Source organism: Myotis lucifugus, unplaced genomic scaffold (genome assembly GCF_000147115.1).
Source record: "Myotis lucifugus unplaced genomic scaffold, Myoluc2.0 scaffold_100, whole genome shotgun sequence".
Lineage (NCBI taxonomy): Eukaryota > Metazoa > Chordata > Mammalia > Chiroptera > Vespertilionidae > Myotis > Myotis lucifugus.
Genome location: NW_005871148.1, coordinates 2,786,804 through 2,806,196, shown reverse-complemented (window position 1 = coordinate 2,806,196; position 19,393 = coordinate 2,786,804). Strand labels below are relative to the sequence as shown.

Below are 19,393 nucleotides of genomic sequence, written 5' to 3'. Positions count from 1 at the left end.
AGAGATTTATATACTAAGACTAGCAATTAAATTTTCCTCCTGTATTATTTTTTCTTACTCTTTAACCTTTTTAACCTTTAGTTTTTGGAAAGCTTTCTTGCTTTGTTAATATACTTTATTATATATGTTTCATGCATAACTCTTTTTATATAAATCTTATTTCTGAGGATGGGGTGAAGGGCCATAGGGAGGACTTTCTTGGGCTTTTCATCCCAGTTCCCATCCTGGGTCCTGCGCTGACTGCAGAGCCTCACTCCCACCGGGAGCAAAGGAACAGTGAGGACTCTGAGTAGACCCCCTAGGTCCCTGGAAGCACAGCTGAGAGACCAGGACCCAGGATGGGGGGTTTGTGCAGGGAGAGCTCTCAGAACAGGAAGTGGGGGGAAGGAGCAGGGTGAGGTCAGCAGAAGTGTCTTCTCCAGAACCCTCAGGGAGTTCTGGAAGATGGACAGCACCCCAGGGTCTATCATGAAGGGTGAACCGCCCCATTGTGGTCAAGGGAGCACCTGCACAGCATCAGCAACTGGAGATGCTCCCTTACTCTCTCTGGGAGGAATGTGGGAGGCCTGGCAATTCTACTCACTGTGTCTTTGTCACTGTGGCCCACTGAGAACTGTTCTAATTGGTCACCCAGGGCTGCTGTCACTCTAGTGAGATGAGCCGTCCAGTGGAGGGGCTGCCCAAGGTGCCGACCCACAGAATTGGGAGCTAAATCCAGTGGTTGTAGTTTGAAGCTACAAAGGTTTGAGTGATCTATTATGCGGCAAAAAGCCAATTGATACAGGAGATACTGCCAATCGTTTTCTAGAATGCTTGTGCCACTTTGATCCTCATCAGCAGTGTGTGCCAGTTCCTGTTCAGTACTTGGTGTCATCAGTTAATTATTATTATTTAAAAAAATATATGTTTTTATTCATTTCAGAAAGGAAGGGAGAGGGAGAGAGAGAGAGAAACATCAATGATGAGAGAGAATCATTGATTGGCTGCCTCCTGCATGCCCCACACTATGGATTGAGGTAGCAACCTAGGGAATGTGCCCTGACCAGCAATCAAACCATGACCTCCTCATTCGTAGATCGATGGTCAATCACTGAGCCATGCCAGTTGGGTGTCAGTTAATTATTTTTAATTAAAAATATGTAGCTACTAGAGGCCCAGTGCATGAAATCCGTGCACAGGTACGGTCCGTAGGCCTGGCCGTTGATCAGGGCCGATCGGGGCCTTCCTTCCGGCTGCCAGCCGGGGCTTCCCTTTCCCAGCTGCCGGCTCCCGGCCAGGGCCTTCCTTTGTTCCACGACACCCCCTGTAGGTCAGCGCACGTCATAGTGAGTGATAGAACTCCCAGTCGAACTCCCGCGGGGACACTCTGCATATTAGCCTTTTATATATATAGACTATAGGCCTGGTGCATGAAAATTCATGCACTGGATGGGGGGTCCCTCAGCCCGGCCTGCTCACAGTCTGGGAGCCCTCAGGGGTGGGAGGCGACCCGGCCATCAGGGAAAGGCGATGCCCCATCACACCTCTGCTGCTGCCACTGCCGGCAGTGCAAGCCTCAGCTGGCCCTGGTTACCTGAGCCTCAGGCGGCCCAGGGTGGCTGGGCAGCCGACATCTGAGGCTTGCCTGCGCCTTGGGCGTCAGCTGGGCAGCCGACATCTGAAGCTTGCCTGTGCCTCGGGCCAGCCCTGGGCAGCTGGGGGGCTGAGGGTGGGTCCAGCTACAACATGTGCCTGCCGCCCCCTTGGCTGCCACCCCCAGCGGGGCTGAAAGGACTGGAGGACTCTGGCAGGGCTGAGGGACTGGGTGCCACCATCTTATGGGTTGTGATGGTGTGATGGTCAATTTGCATATTCCATCTTTATTAGATAGGATTCTCAAGAGTGGTTACTGACATTGCATTGTGTGTTTTTTAACATGCATTTTCTGATGACTTACAAAGTTAGATGCTTTTTAATATGTTTATTGACACTTTGGATAGTCTCTCAGACTGAAGTGTCTATTTAAGGCTTTGCCAATTTTCCTGTTGAGTTGTCAGACTTTTTCTTATCAATATGTATGAACTTTGTATCTATCCTGGATTAGAGTCCTTTTGGAATATAGTGTTATAAATATTTTCTTTCACTTTGTTGCTTTCCTTCATTCTCTTTCTGGTGTCTTTGATGAATAGAAACTTTAAATTTTAATGCAGTTCATTTTCTCATCATTTTATATTTAGTGCTATTTTGGGTTCTATTTAAGATCTTTGACTATCTTAAGGTCCTGAAGATATTCTCCTATGTTTTCTTCTAGTAGCACTATTATTTTATTTTTTCTATTTAGATCTACATACCATCTGGAGATGGTATTGTATATATTGTAAGATATAAAGTTAAGATTTGTTTTTGTCACTTGGACAGTTCCATTTATTGAGAAGACTATTCTTTTCCAGCTGCACTGCAGTATTATTTGTCTCATAAATCAGGTGACAGGACATGTCTGTTTCTATTCTGTTCTTTGGCTTATTTAGCTTTTCCTTGTGTCAATGGTCTGTGTCTTGATATTTGTATTTTATTTGTGCTCATTAAATGTTTGTTGAAATGTGAGTAAACCAATGAATGAGCCTCAATTTGTAGTATTATTTCTGTGAAAAATGTTTTTCAATTCCCAGAATATTGACTTAAAAAACATTATTTTGGAGCATAATTGATTTAACATTGAAGAATGAGCTTATTTTATGCAAGAGTTTTGGCAGCTTTTCTGACTGATGCTATGACTTAAAAACATTTATTTTAGGGGGTGTTGTATCTATTCTGTTAATGTCCTTTCCTCTAAGACAGCCAAAATACCATATAAAATGTCTTTCTATTTTTCTGGAACCATACACCATCTCTATTTGATTAACATTAGTCTATAAGGGGGAATTTGGTGAGTTGGACCAAATTGCGAATAATTTGAAGAAACAAACTGACAGAACCCTTTGTAACCAAATAAATGAATCTGCTAAAGAACTAAACAAAATAAAACGTCAAAGCCAGCTTTCATTAGAGAGCATTCAGATGTCTGTTTTTATGTTTAGTTTAACTTATTCTATATTTTATTATTGTGATTCTATTTGCTTCTTAAACAAGAAATGTTCGGTCACGTGGTTTACGCATGCTATTGGAACTTAATTATTTTTAGCTTTGCTTTCTGTATAATATTTTGTTAGACTTTAGTGTTTCACATAAGTCCTTTTTATCTCCCATTTTGGACATTCTTTATTGTGGTGTTCTTTCTTGAGGTATTATGAGAGAACAAGAAGTTTTCTAAAAGAGCATGAAGAAGTAAATGTTAAGACTGTTTACAGATTGCTTCAAGTCCCTGTTGCTGTGGATTACAAAGTGGGAACATTTAACTTCAAAGCACATCTGGCTGCTGTTATAAAAGTAGAGTGCTCTTTTTCCCAAATAGACTCAAGAACATGCTTTGCTATGAATAATTCTCATTACATATTAAAAGTGGTCATGAGACAAACTCAGTGTATTGTGAATGAATAACAACAACAGACTATTTGTCCTTGTTCACAGTGTTTGTTGTTGCTTTTAAATGCTAGAGTAAATTTTCTCTTTTTATTTTTTTCTATTTTCTTGGTCCATTGGAAAAATGAAATTTATGATAACAGAGTGAGTCCTTAACTTCCGTGTTTAATGGCTTTTAAAGATGAAGAGCATGAACTAGGAGTTACTGCATAGTTGAAAGGCCACATTGTAGTCAGCTAAACCAGCATTTTGTATCCTGCTTGTAAATGTAGAGTGGAGTAAAAATAAGTCACAACTGGTTTTCTTTGCTTTTGGTTTTAAATTTTAAGCTTAATTAGAGCTTGAGCATCTTTGAAAATTCCCTGCTTTCCTCTTCCTTTATTTTTCCCCTTAATTTAATTCTCCTTCATGAATTAGAGGTTTATGTATTTTCAGATTTACGTGTGTCTTTGAAGAACTTACTTTCTATGCGGGTTTTCTCTATTCTGAAAATAGAGAATAGTTAGTTACTTTTCATATGTACACCTTCAAACAATAAATATTTATCGAGTGCACTTTGCTGCCTGCTGAACCTTTGCTGCCTCTATTTTTAAAACAGCCAAGTATATATAGTACAGTGTTATTTGCTAAAGAATATGCCTCTTTCTCTGGTATGATATTTAAGTGGATTTTATTGTCTTAATGAATGTTCCCCAAAGTAAATATACTCATTCATACACCACTGGAAGTGCTCCATATCTGGAACACTCTAATTGTCAAATTTTTAATGTATGCCAGTCTGGTGGTGGTAAAAAACCATCACATTGTGGTATTATTTTACATTTTTTAAAATAAACAGATTGAGCATATTTTCATGTTTGTTAGTCATTCAAATTTCTTCATCAGTGAAACGTGTCTCAAGTTTTTCCCATTTTTTTCCTAATGGGTTGTTCTTTTTAAAATTTTAAAGACCTTCTTTATACATTTGAGAGACAAAGCATTCATGCAAACATCTTCTCCTAATTTATGGCTTCTCTTTTCACTTTATTTATGATAAATTTTTTGGAGATAAGTTCTTATTTAAAATGGTCAAATTTATTAAATTTTTTGCTTATGCTTTTTTTGGTTTCTTTTTAAAGAAATCTTCTCTATTACAAGGCCATAAAGTCATTCTTCTAGATCGTCTTCTGAAAGTTCTGCTTTTAATTATAAGTATTTAATCCATTGGAAATGTATTATATATGGTGTGAGGAAGGGATCTGATCTTATTTTCTTCCATTTGTTGAACACATCCTAATTTTCTCAATAATTTGCAAGCTATATCTTTCATGAATAATATGCTCATATGTATTTGAGTTTCTGGTACTTCCTAGTTCCATTGACTTATCTTCATTGTAGTTTTCTTATGTCACACCACCTTGATCTTTTTCTTCAGGTCTGTCTTCCTTCTTGTCCCTTTATTTACTTATGCACATTTTATAATAAGCTTCTTAAGTTTTCAAAAAACCCTACTTAGATATTGGTTTGGGTAAACTTGGTCACTACATCAAGTTAATGAGAATTGGCATTTTTTTTTATATTGAGAGTATTAAAAAACATAGGCTGCAGGGGGATCATGAAAGTACAATTGTGTCTGCAGAGGTTATGTTTTATATTTCATTTGTTAGTGGGCCACTAAAAATGGATTATGCAATAGCCATTCTAAAAAACAAGCTAAATAATTAAGACATATAGAAAACATTTTCATAAAGCAGCTTAATTCTGTATTTTATCAAATAATAATTAAAGCTCAAAAATTGATAAGTCCTTATTTTTAAAATTTCAGATAGAAAATCCTCGGTACCTGAGACAGAAGCCTATCCCAGTTTCTCTGGTAGGTGAGAATTTCCTTGGACTTTTCCTATGGACGGATATTTTTAAATAAAATAATCAAGTCATTTACAGAAAATAGTCTAGGTCCACATTATAAAGCATAATTGTCTTATGAATCCTATCACTTGGAATTGGATAAATGATTTTTTTTCTCCAGTGTTGGCATCATTTTGGCATGAACTTTAGGCAATTTAGAAGTTTAGTTGGGGGTTTAGGATAAACCATGCCTGAAAAAGTATTGAATAACTCGTACTCATTCAACAGATGACTCCAAAATTCAGCCTGAGAAAATCCAGCAGTTTCCATGAGGATCATTTACTCTCTCGAATGCATGAGAAAGAGGTAGGACTGAGATATTTTTTATATGCCTAATTATTGACACTATTTTTATATTTTGTGTAATATGAGGTTTCAGGTTTAGTTAGAATAATGATGCATGGTAGGAAGAGGTTGTCTTTGGTACACATATGAAGTAATGATGTAGGGTAGGCAGGGTTTGTCTTTCTACTTAAAAAAAAAATATTTTTTATTGATTTCAGAGAGGAAGGGAGAGGGAGAGAGAGATAGAAACATCAACGATGAGAGAGAATCATTGATCAGCTGGCTGCCTCCTGCATGCCCTCCACTGGGGACTGAGCCTGCAACCTGGGCATGTGCCATGACTGGGAATCAAACTGTGACGATTGCCAGTTACAGGTTCACTAGAGGCCTGGTGCACAACATTTATACACTCGGTGGGGGAGGGGGTCCCTCAGCCCAGCCTGTGCCCTTTCACAGTCTGGGAGCTTTCAGGGGATGTCCAACTGATGGCTTAGGCCTGTGCCCTGTGGGAAGCCGGCCTAAGCCATCAGTTGGACATCCTTACCGCTGCCACAGAGGTTGACCACTATGCTCGCCAGCCCAGCTTCTGGCTGAACGGCACTCCCCCTGTGGAAGCGCATTGACCACCAGGGGGCAGCACCTGCATTGAGCGTCCGCCCCCTGGTGGTCAGTGTGCATCATAGTGACCAGTTATTCAGCAGTTTGGTTGATTTTCATATTACCCTTTTATTATATAGGATAGGTGGACACTCAACCACTGAGCCACTCCAGATAGGCATGGATGCTTTTAAGAATTTCTCAAATTTAATTTCAATTTGGTTATTTTCAATTTATAAAGTTTTCTTATCACTCTATTTATAAACTATCACAAAAGGCATTGACTTTTTTCTTAGATATTTAAAACAATATCATGAACATAAAAGCTTATTTTTTTTGTTGGTGGTGGAGGAAGAGGGCTTTTTTTAAAAAAAGTCTACTTGCTTTAATTATTACTGCTGATCTCAATAATATTCTTTTCTTTTCTTTTTAAACATTTATTTTATTGATTTTTTACAGAGAGGAAGGGAGAGGGAAAGAGAGTAAGAAACATCCATGAGAGAGAAACATCGATCAGCTGCCTCCTGCACACCTCCTACTAGGGATGTGCCCGCAACCAAGGTACATGCCCTTGACTGGAATCGAACCTGGGATCCTTCAGTCCACAGGCTGATGCTCTAGCCACTGAGCCAAACTGGTCAGGGCAATAATATTCTTTTCTTATTGAATTTATATGGGGTGACATTGGCTAATCAAATTATATAGGTTTCAACTCAGTAATATTCTGTCTGTTGTTTGTAGCTCCAATTTAAGGCATGCAGCATGTTTTTTTTCTGTAATGCAATCCTAGTGTTAAAAAAATACACTGAAATAAAAAGAAATTATATTTTAAAAATCTTTTTTGAGGGTAATACTTCTTATATTCAGATGCACCTCCTTTTGAGCTCTTGATATGAATTTCTTCCTTTTCAATAACTGTCAATTATTTTTGCAAGTCATTCCAAGTCATTTCCAACCATTTTTCCTTTTATTTTGTACTATTTTTTTTTTTACTGTTGAGGCTGTTTACCATAGAATAAATAAAATAATTGAAAGGAAGTGGTGGCTTTTTGAAATTTTTTTGGTCTTTCATGAAATAATATCTCTATGATGACATTTTGGGTCAGGGGTAAGCATACCAATGCTACCCACATATGTGTTGAAAGAAAAAATATTTACAGTTACCATGTGTTGCATCAGAGATTCTTTTTTAAATGTGTGTGGTTTTATTTTTTCCACACCCTTATGTTTTTGTTTTTCTTTTTGGCATACTATAAAAATATTTTGACATCATTGAGAAGTTTGCATGTAAACATCAACTTACTCTATATCTTAAAATACAGTCTGTGTACATTTTGGCTAAAATAACCCTTGTGCAATTACATAGTCATTTCTGACTTATTTGAAAAAATGTTTTCTTCATCCTAAAATATTTGAAAGTATATGTTGAGTGGCCCCAATGTGTGAACTATCTTAGTTTCTACTTTCTTTTAAAGTAGTATTTATGAGTATAAAATAGCTTATGTGGATTTTTATTGAAGAAATTTTGGAAATTATAGACATATGTAAAGAAGGGAATAAAATCACGTATAAAATTAACACCTGGAAATAAAAACAGTGGTAAAATGTTATTGTATTATCTTTTAGATTTTCATTGTGTCCTTAAAACATATTTTTTCTTAGGTATTTGATATATGTGTATGTGTGTGTGTGTAATGCATACATACATACATACATATATATATATATAAATATACATATATAGTTTTGTATATTTCAAGTATTTCTCATGCTAGTAAATATTGTTCCCAAGCATCTATTTTTAATGTCTATATTATATTTCATACTAGAGACCTGGTGCATGAATTTCATGCACTGGTGGGGTCCCTCAGCCTGGCATGCGCCCTCTTGCAATCCGGGACCCCTCAGGGAATGTCGGATAGCTGGTTTTGGCCTGATCCCCTCAGGGAATGTCAGATAGCTGGTTTTGGCCCAATCCCCGCAGGTCAGATCCAGACCGAAGGGAGCCTGATCCCCTCAGGCCCAATCCAGACAGGAGGAATCCTGATCCCCACAGGCTTGATCCAGACAGGAGGGAGCCTGATCCTGTGCGTTGAGCATCCCCTGGTGATCAGTGCGTGTCATAGCGACCGGTTGACTGGTCATTTGGTCGCTTAGGCTTTTATATATATAGATTATGGATATATGCCTACTTATGTGAACTTATTCCTATTGTTAGGTATTGAGATTGTTTATAATTTTCAATAACATAAATACCTCTGGGAAGAATATCCTTTTAACACTGTCTTTATATGCATCTCCAAATATTTCTTTGGGGTAATGAATAATATCTTACAGAATTTATCTGGATCATGAAGCAGTTAGTAAAGGATTTAATTCTGTTGAAATTTTAGAGTCCTAAAATAGTTAACCTTTAGAAATCAAACTTTATAAAATACAACTTCCACTTAAAATTTATAATTGTGTGGAAAATATATAGATGTTAAATGAGTAATATTTGCAGTATTATTTTATTAGAGTTAAAGAATTATAGTAGTTTTGTTTTGGTGGCTAAAAATACACCTACAAAATATTTTAAGATGTTCTTTACATTTTCAGTTTATTTGCGGCATTGTGAGAAAACATATGCTCAGTGATAGCCATCCTTTATTTTAACTCTAGTCTACACTCACACACATACTTGGACTTCTTTGCCTTTGTAATTGGTGACACATTTCCTGTGATAGCCACATCACAGGATTGTGTGACACTGAGTGTCATCAAGCAGTAGGTTGGGTTTTTTTTTAGTATCCTTAAAAAGATTTCTGACGTAGATTAAGATGTTTGGAAAACTGTTGTCACTGAAAGTAAAAGAAGAGACAACACAATGAGGGAGATAAATTTTCAGAGCAACCATCAGTTTTTAGAGAGCAGATGGTAGAAATTGCTCTTTTGTGAAATAAAATAGAACATTTCCCTTGAACCTCACGACCCATATTGAATGTTCCCACCTATTGCCTTAGAAGGGATGTTGCTTCTTTCTTGCATGTAATGCCAATTAGACATTTTTCCCCTTTATTTTAATGCAGAATTTAAACAAATCCAAGATAATTAAATCCATAGTCATTGACATCATAAATGAAAGAACTGATATTTTAAAATAGTTGTGAATGTAGCATTCATATATACAAAATCTCACAACATATAATAAATAATTATACCAAGGAATACCATTGTAAACAGGCAAGGATTAGATCATGGCCAATATCCCAAAAGTTTGCTGTCTGGCCCTCCCCATCATAACTCTCTTCAATCTTCCCTAGAAGTGACTACAATTCTGATTTTTCTGATGATAATTTCCCTCCTTTGTTTTTAAAGTTGATTTTACCACCAATTCCTGCATCCTTAAAAATGAAAATATTTTTATTGTAGTAGATTTTGAACTTCATATAACTAGAACTAAATTTTATATATTCTTTTGTGTCCTGCTTCCCTTTATAAGTGCATATTTACATAAGGGAACATTTAAGGAAGAACTAATTCCAATATTACAGATATTTTTTGAGATCATAGAGAAGGGAATGCTTCTTGACTCATTTTATGGGGGAGACCCTGACAGCAAAACCAAAAGGACATTACAAGAAATAAATCCCAGTAAAAATAAAAATTTAATAACCAAGTTTATTATCAATACATTGAGAAAAGACATTTAATAAATGATGTTGGTATAACTTTTCATTTACCTGGAGAACGTAAAACTGGGTCTTCATCCTCTAAAAACAAAAACAAACATGAATTTTGGATGTACTAAAAACTTACCTACAAATTCCCAATCAAAAAGTTTCAAAACAACACAAAAATCTTGCCAAAAAAAAAAAAATCTAGGAATTGGAAGACCTTTCTAACCCTCAACCTTTCCAAATCCAGAAACTATAAAGAAAATTATAGAAATATTTAACCAAGTGAAATAAAAGGCTTTGTATGGTAAAATATGTTATAAATAAGATCATTAGAAAAGTCATAGATTTGGGGGAAATATTTGGGACAGACTATGCATATGTACAGCATACCAGGAGGTCTTACTGATTGAGAGACAAAACATGGATCAAATTGTGAAAGGCCATTTTACAGAAAAACATATTCATATGGCCCCAAAACATCTTAAAGGAGCTAAGACAGGGTAGTGTTCAGGGAAATGCAAATTAGAGTAGTAATGGATATCTACTCTTCTGGTAGAAATGTGAATCTACCTTTAATAGAGGGCAAAATCTATGAAGGTATATCCACCATTGACTCATCTGCATGTCTTCTGAGAATCCATCCTGTAGAAATCAAAGCCTAGTTGTAGGATGCATGTAGACAATATTTTTGTGTGGCTTTATTTGTAGTGGAAAAGCACTGGAAATAAAGTGAATATTCATTAAGGGGAATGGTTGAATAAATTTTATTTTCTCCTCATTAAGAAATAATTGACAGCAATGAAAAAGAATGAATAAAACTATAGCAGGTATTTTTTGAGAGAGTTCCATGAGGTAGTGCGTGTTCAGAGAGAGAGCAAGATGCAGAAAATATTTTTTTTGCATGCAAAACATTCATAATATAAAAACTATGTATTGCTAAGGGTGTAGTGATTTGAAGAAGAGAATTTATTTAGCTCTAGAGATTTATTTAGCTCTCACATACACCAGAGTGTGTAGGGAGTGCTGTGCTCAGTGATGTCACTGTGGACCCGGACTAGTGGGGAAGTTCCACCGTCCTCAGCATACAGCGTCAGTCTCTGGTCTGAGGTGTAGGTTGCTCTCCAATACCTTGTCTTTAAGTGCCACCCTTCAGGAAGGAAGAGCACAGAGAGAAAGCCACTTTGTTTTTTAAAATGTCCAGAATCATTTCTACCCTATCATTCTCCTTGACCATACCTAGTCACACAGTCATGATACAACCATCTGCCCTGCTCATATTTGGTGGTGGCAATTGGGCCCCAAAGAAAGAGGAGGGCAGTAGATATCTGGGGACACTAGCGGTGTGCCGCAGACCCCCCTGCTGGTATATGCATTCCTGTTCACGTTTGTGTATGATTCTGGGAGCATGGCAGAAGACATGAAAATATGCTAGGTTGGCCTTGGCCAGTTTGGCTAAGTAGATAGAGCGTCAGCCTGCGGGCTGAAGGATCTCAGGTTTGATTCCAGTCAGGGGCACATATCTCAGTTGCAGGCTCGATTCCTGGCCCTGGTCAGGGCACATGCAGGAGGCAGCCAATTGATGTGTCTCTCTCACATCGATGTTTCTCTCTCTCTGTCTCTCCCCCTTCCTTCCACTCTATCTAAAAATAAATGGGAAAAAATATCCTTGGGTGAGGATTAACAACAACAAAAAACCACCACACGTGCACACGCACACAAAGAAAATATGCTAGGTTGTTGTTATGGAATACACCATGCAGATGTTGATGGGAGAAGTGAGAAGAGGGGAGAGATTTAAATAAAAAAGGGAATGAACACTGGCAAGTGCAGAGAAGTTAACAAAATAAAAACTCTACATCTAATTATGTTTGTTTCATGTAAATTATGTTTGTATATGATATTTGACAAAATTTAAAAATCAGAAAAAAATAACAAACCAGCATGCACCATGTATATTAACTATCACTCTTACCCTTAATGTGACGAGTTTTAGGAGAGAAGCAAATACTGCTTACATCTGTAAGCCCCAGGGATACGATAACAAGAGAGATAGATGCCTTTTTTTTGTGTGCTGTGTTTATAAATCAGCAAGGTGAATAACAATCGGCAGTACGAAATATTACAGATGAACATTTTGAGAATAGGATATACTGAAGATAGAATCTTAATTACTAACATATGATAATTTCCCCTGAGTAGTAACTAACAGAATTCTCCAGAAAGATGATTGTAACAGTTAGGTATCCAAGTGAGGAAAGTGAGGATGATTTTACGAAGCGTTCTTCGGCAGTTTGCTGGGGTGATTGTTGGGATATATGAAGAAAGTATGACTAAGCAAAGACATCATTTGGTTGTGTTGCTGATAATGCTTTGGAGACTGCTGGGCAGTACAGATGGCTGACATCAGTAATGATTTTGACCTTTCTATTGCTACGTGGTTACAGTAAATAAAGGAAAACAAAAAAAATTCAGTAAAATTACAATGGCTACATTTTATACCTTATCAGAAAACTTACAGTTAGTAGTTATTCTCTAATCCTGCTTTTTTGGGTACATTTTGTCCCTTTTGACAAGATTGAGGTAGTTGGTCAATATTCAATCTTTGTAATAACACGAAAGGAAGTTCCTTGGTATTTAAAATGTGCAGATGATGTCCATCTAAATAACTTTAGTACATTTTCCCTTACCAAGTTATTAATGGTCATTACGCCATTATATTTTGTTTTCTGCTAAATTCAGTATCAAATGCTAAATACAATTAATCAAATGTTAAATGCAAAACTGTTAATAGTAAAAAGTAGCATTTTGAATAGGAAATCCATTTTTCTGTAGGAGTGGATGTCGAATACCCGAGTGAATAGATTGTTGTGTTCCTTAAAACCCCCAAAACCCTTTATTTAAAGTTTGTGCATATTCGGTTGAGTCAGTGACATTGGTCATAGTCCTCAAATTTAACTAGTTATCCTGTTACTTGGATATTTTTAAACCCAAGGAAATGCTTTTATAATAAGTAAGTGAGCACATGCACCAGCTTGATTCATTCAGTAGGAATGTCCATCCTCAGAGCTGCTCTTTGAAGTGCAAACTTCAGAGAAGATGAGGCCCAGGGGACTTGGTAAATAACATTTCTTAAAGTCTTTCTAAGCAGAAATTTCAGAAATTCTAATTCTCTCAGAAATAGCTTGTGGGAATGCCCTCTAGAAAGTGAAGCTATCCAGTTTCAGTCCTTTGCTTTAGCAGGAGGCTAGTCATCGCAAGGCTTGTCATACACGCCTTTTATTCCTGTGGTGTTATCTCAGTTCTAGGAAGGAAGGAAAGAAAGCACAGTGCAAATCTACTGTAGGGTGATATTTTTAATATATTTTTATTGATTTCAGAGAGGAAGGGAGGGGGAGAGAGAGATAGAAACATCAATGATGAGAATCGTTTATCGGCTGCACCCCCCACACTGGGGATTGAGCCCACAGCCCAGGCATGTCCCTTGACTGGGAATTGAACTGTGATCTCCTGGTTCAACCACTGAACCACACCAGCTGAGCTGTAGGGCGATATTGACTAAGAAGTGTTATGAAGTGTATTGAGGAAGGAAGAGTTGCTTTTGTCTGGGAGTGTGGGGGAGATTTCATGGAAGAAGTGACATTTGAGCCAGGGGTTGAGTCCCATGGGAGATGTTAGCAGGCAGAGGAGACATGGAAGTGGAAACCCAAGTGCACGTTTTGCTGAAGCCCATAGACCACTTGGCTGGCGTATAGGGAGGGGAAAGGAAAGGAAGAGAGTGTGGCCAAGTCAGAAATGATGTTGCTGCCAACCCCAGGCCCAGGGAGCTACTGAAGCTTGACCAGGAGACAGTACCACAGCTGTGCTGTAGAAAAGTAGCTGGGCAGTAGTGTCTCAAGTGGATTAGCGGGGAGAGGATTGGAGTGAGGAGTCGCTACTGAGGAGGCTGTTTAATAGCTGGGGTGAGGGTGAACGAGAAACTACTGGAGTGGTGACAGTGGGGCTGAGATGAGGCACTGAGCTGGGATGGAATGGGGGACTCATTGGATGCTGAGGGTAAGGGAAAATGAGGAGTCACAGGTAAGGGTCTTCGTGGTACATAGTAGATGGTTGTTGAATTCGATGTAGGAGAGGCTCATACTACTGGAGCTGTGTGGCAGGCGGCTGGAACCGAAGATGTGAGGCCTACAAATGGAGACTTATGATTCATTTCCACGGGACATTAGGGTCAACTCCAGATGAAAGCACCAGAGGCTAATGTTTACATAGGGTGAAGATGGTAATGGTATTAAACCTGGGAGATGCCACCTTAGGGCCTGGGAGAAGGACAGGACAATGCAGAGGAGGTAGAGAAACCTCCCCCAGGGTGAGTGGAGGACCAGACAAGCCAAGTCACAGAGCCAAGGGAAGGAAGGAGATGGTCAGAGGGCAAACTTCTACAGACAAGAGGATGACGTGTGCCTGATTCGGTGATCAAAGGACCTTTGGCTGAAAAATGAAAATGATGTCATGTGACCTTTGAGATTGCAGTTTAATAAAGGACAAAGAAAGTGAAGGGACAGGAAGAAATGGAAGTAGAAAGTATGGAATACTTGCTGAAATGCTTTTTATTAAAAATAAGAAGGGAGCCTGGTCAGCATGGCTCAGTGGTTGAGCATCAACCTATGAACCAGGAGGTCTTGGTTTGATTCCTGGTCAGGGCACATGCCTGAGTTGCGGGCTTGATCCCCAGTAGGGGGTGTGCAGGAAGCAGCCAATCAATGATTCTCTCTCATCATTGATATTTCTATCTCTCTTCCCCTCTCCCTTCCTCTCAGAAATCAATAAAAATTATATTTTAAAAAATAAGAAGGTAAAGAATGATACTTTATGTTGAAAGCTGAAATATTTAAACAGCAAATTCTGACCATAACTCTTAATTGGGAAAATGAAAAATCTATCAAATAAATATTACTGATGTAAAATGTGGCTTTAAACAATGCGAAGTCCTAATGGGTCGAAAAAAGATAGGAGCCCTTAATTAATTAAAAAAAAATTAAAAGAGGGCTTTAGGGAATAAAAGTGGAACCCCAGGATGTGTGGTTTAGAATAATGTAATGATGCTGGGGCCGTCTGCCTGTCCCTTCTCCCCTCCCGGTGGTGCCAGGTTTTCCATCCCAGACAAGCATTGCTTATTAAAACCCTGAGGTGACTTATTAGAGAGCATCTTCCTTTCTTAGTTTGAGCTCCATTTCCATACTGAGCTGGTTGAATAGGTGAGCTGTCATATTAAAAAGCTACTCAGCAGAATTTAGCTTTCATTTATTAGCTGGACCCAGACTCCTGAGTATGCATCCAGGCTCTCTACCTTCCTGGTCATGTGACCTTGAGCAGGTGCCTCTTTGTACTTCAGTTTTCTTATCTGTAAAATGGAGAGAGTAAAAGGACCCACTTCTGTAGTTTGTGAGGATTATTGCATGAAATAATGTGTGTGAATTGCTGGAAACAGCTTTGTATGTGGTACACAGTCAGGTATTTGTTGTTTTCCTGTGTGTTGTTTTTTTCTTCCTTGCTGCTGCTGCTGCTACTGATCCTGCTACTGCTTCACCAGTAACTGCTGCTGTGCTGTTACTACTGCTACCACCACTAGTACTTACTATACTACTACTAACTCCTGCTGACTACTGCTTACTACTTGTTGCTATTAATACCATCACTGCTCCTCTCCTAATGCTCCTAGTAGTATTATTGCTATTACTACTGCTGCACTGCCACCATGACTTTCTTGTGTTGTTTAGAGAGGCTGGTTCATGATATAGTTTGTCCCTGTTGTCATAGCGTCTCTAGTTGCTTCAGAATGTTTGCCTTTAAGTGGCTAGTACCATTTTCTCTATCTTTCCATCTATACCTCTGTCTCACTCTGTTAAGGTTCTATTGCTGCGTGGGTCACGCAATTTCCTCTTACCTTTCCAAACTTACTTGTTTTTTACCCATATTCCTGCTAACTAATTTCATAGGTAATTTAATTCGTGGTGCTAATGGCTGGTAATGGCTTCATATGTAAACTAATTTTCACATTGACCCCAGAGACGTTATCATTTTAAAGTTCAAGAGTATAAATATGTAATTTATTGCTTATGATGTTTTCAGCCATTTCATGTGACTGTCTGCATTAAATGTACTCTTTCTATCCCCAAATAGTATAGGTTTTGTACTTATCTGTTCTCTTCCATAGAAAAGTTATCTTAAATAGGTTGTGGTGAATGTATATTGATTTTTAAGCGTTCTGTATTCATTATTGGTCACCATCTGGATGCCCAGGTATTCACAGGTTGTTAGGGAGGCAACTCCACTCTGGCTGGCTGGGCCTTTGGTGTCTCCCAGTGCTGTTTCTTCTGTGGCATCGGTTGTATTTTCTACCTTGTAGCAGCTTTGCTTTGTTATTCACCCAGCTAGAGGCCCTATGCATGAAATTTGTGCAAGAGTAGGCCTTCCTTCTCCTGGCTGCTGGCACTGGCTTTCCTCTGGCACCCGGGACCCGGGCTGGCTCGCAGCCTTGGCGGCTTGCCTTGGCCCTTGCAGCCCTGATTTCGTCTGGAAGGTAGTTTGGCTGTTTGGTCTAATTAGCATATTACGCTTTTATTATTGTAGATGATGCGCCCGGTACCCCACCGAATGCACACATATTCCAACCTATGTTAAGGATTGGTAGGCATCCTGCTGGGCAGTTCCCACTTCCCTAGTCCCTTTATGTAAGATTCCAGCTTCTTCAACTGCCTTGAACTCTGACCTCGCCTTCTTGTTCAGGAGGGCAGCGGGCCTCTATTGCACTCGGTGGTTCCCATGCAGAGAGGCAGATGATATTGGGTTCAGCTTGTGAGGATGACAGTATTGCACCCGCCTGTTTTCTAACACCTGAGAGTGGTCACCTCAGTTATTTTAGCCCTTTTCATGTTTGTTAACAGGGAGGTGAGTTCACTACTAGTTACTCCATTATAGCCTGCAGTGGATCTCTATGATTCTTAAGCTGAAATTGATAGTGTCTGTTCTGAGCTCAGTTAAAGAAAACTTAAATGTTGTCTGGGGTCAGTTACTTGGAGCTTAAACAACTTAGAAGTGTTATAGTTAGCCTTTTAATTTCAGCCTTTTGTGTTAAACTAAATTAAGCAAGGCTGTTTATGGTCTTTTACATAACCAGACAGGGTCGGGCAAAAGTAGGTTTAGAGTTTTTCGTACGGAAAATAATACAATAATTAAACAATATACAAGAAGAACCTTTTTTGCATATTCACAAGTATAAGCCTACTTTTGCCCCCACCCTTATATGTATGTGTATATAGACACACATGTGTCCATATATATTTATATCTATTTCTTATATCTTGTGTTATCTTAAATGCTGTACTATGATTGTTTCAATATTCTAATCCTGATGATTTATCATGAATCATACTTTAGAAACAAGGCAGAAACATAGAGCTACTCTGTAGTGACAGGGTTTGGGTTTGTTCCTCAAAGTAGCTAACTTGCTATCTTCATTCATATTCTTTCTCTGAATGATGATAATGATTACTTAAGTAGTAGAGGCCCGATGCACGAAATTTGTGCAAGGGGCTTGGCCCTCGCATGCCCAGACGGTCGTTCGGCTGTCCAGTCTAATTAGCATTTTATGCTTTTATTATTATAGATGTGCCAAGTGTTTATTCCTAATCTGGTAACCCAAGATTGAGGTGGGAGGTGGTGGGTGGGTTATAGCAGCAGTTACTTGTTGTTTAGAGCTGACCCTCCGAGTCTGAGGTTACATTTTTAAGGTATTATGGAAAGATATGGTAATAAATTCTCCTATATCTTCCCAGTTTTGTTTGATTCCTTTTTAATAGTCCCCAGAAAACTTCTATTAAGAATCTTTACATGGACTTAGGCCACCCAGACCCCTTTCTGCTAAAATGTGGAAGAAGCATCCTGTGATTTAGATTTTTTTCCTTTTGCAGCATAAATGGATGACTGTTTCCCACTCTACCACTCATAACATTTAAAAATCATGAATTGTTTATATTAATTTTTCTTTGTAAAACTTTAAAATTTCACTTTAGTATATTGATGTGATCATGCATGTTTACTGTAAGTTCAAATTCATTGTATATTTGAAACAGTAATTTAAAAATATAAAGTGTATTTTAAAATTTTTTCAAGAAAACATTTTGCTAGCATATTCCTAATATTTTAAAAGAAAACTTTTGTGAAGGTTTTGCGCCAAACATCGTACTCAGTATAGTTACTTAAATGTTTCACATTTCATAAGGATAGCTATCCTTAATTAGCAGAAGAGGAAATAAAATTTCAACAGAGTGACTTGCCCAAGATCACAGCAATTAATACATAACTAGATGCCCAGTGCATGGAATTTGTGCACTGGTGGGGAGTGTGGCCTGCAGGGATGGCCCGATGTGGGAGCGCTGCTCATCCCGGTCAGCTGAATGGCGGCTCTGACTGTGGGAGCGCACTGACCACCAGGGGGCAGCTCCTGCAGTGAGCGTCTTCCCCCTGTTGGTCAGTGCACATCATAGCGACTGGTCGACTGGTTGTTCTGATCATTTCGCCATTTGGTTGCTGGGCTTTTATTACATAGGATGGGATTAGAACTAGAGTTATAAATGAGGTCTGTCAGACTTTAATGTGCATATTCTTTTAAAAAGTAGGAATCAGGTGGTCCAATATTTTTATAGTTGAGAAAACCAATTTTATGTTGTTCTTAAAACCAGTTACTACTATTCTTTCAATTCAAAGATACACGTATTATTTTCAACAAGTATTGGTTATAGTTTCGCTGGCTTTGCTGCAAACATTGTGCATTAGGTATTGGTTTGAGAAGTTTGGGAGTTAATGAGTGCTTGAAAGGAGATGAAGTCACTGTCTGGAGGGCATCGGGGTCTATGACTTCAGGAGAGAGAAGTGCATTTATCAGTAATATGCCATATTTATGGACGTTCAGTCTCAAACTATCACATTGGTGAAAAGTATTTTTAAAGGAGCACATAAATATAAGAAAAGCAAAAAGTAAAACAGTTAATAGAGACTTGCTGAGATAGGAAATAATAAACGTGAAAATACTAGCAAAATAACACTTTAAAATGACTTTTTTGGGGACCGGATAATTGATAAATCCATATTTAGTAGTGTCAGCTTACCCATCAGGTACAATTTATTTGAAAGATTTTTAATTAGCTTGGAAGTAATACCAACATTGATATATATATATATATATATATATATATATATATATATATATATATGATTTCTAGACCTTTAGCTATAGGGTAAAAGTGGAAAAATACTATTCTCTTTCATATTCAGAGTTATTTTAATTTAATTGTGTATTTTTGCCAAAGGGAAAAGCAAATTATTAACACCTTTAAAATATTTTCCTTGAAGTTGGACATGAAAACCAAAATGATAGAAGCTAAATGTCATGAAGAGAAGCTTAAACTTCA

The 19,393-nt window shown here is 38.1% G+C and overlaps 1 protein-coding gene across 1 annotated transcript in view; it reads left to right on the top strand.

Annotated features, from left to right (window-relative positions):
• CEP112 (centrosomal protein 112) overlaps positions 1-19,393 on the top strand; it is a 281,747-nt gene that overhangs the window by 36,544 nt on the left and 225,810 nt on the right. The window contains exons 7-9 of the mRNA XM_014458887.2: positions 5,303-5,350; positions 5,614-5,691; positions 19,335-19,393. The exon at positions 19,335-19,393 is cut by the window's right edge and continues 28 nt beyond it. Of these exons, the coding sequence (XP_014314373.1) occupies positions 5,303-5,350; positions 5,614-5,691; positions 19,335-19,393 (185 nt within the window). The remainder of the gene's footprint in view (positions 1-5,302; positions 5,351-5,613; positions 5,692-19,334) is intronic.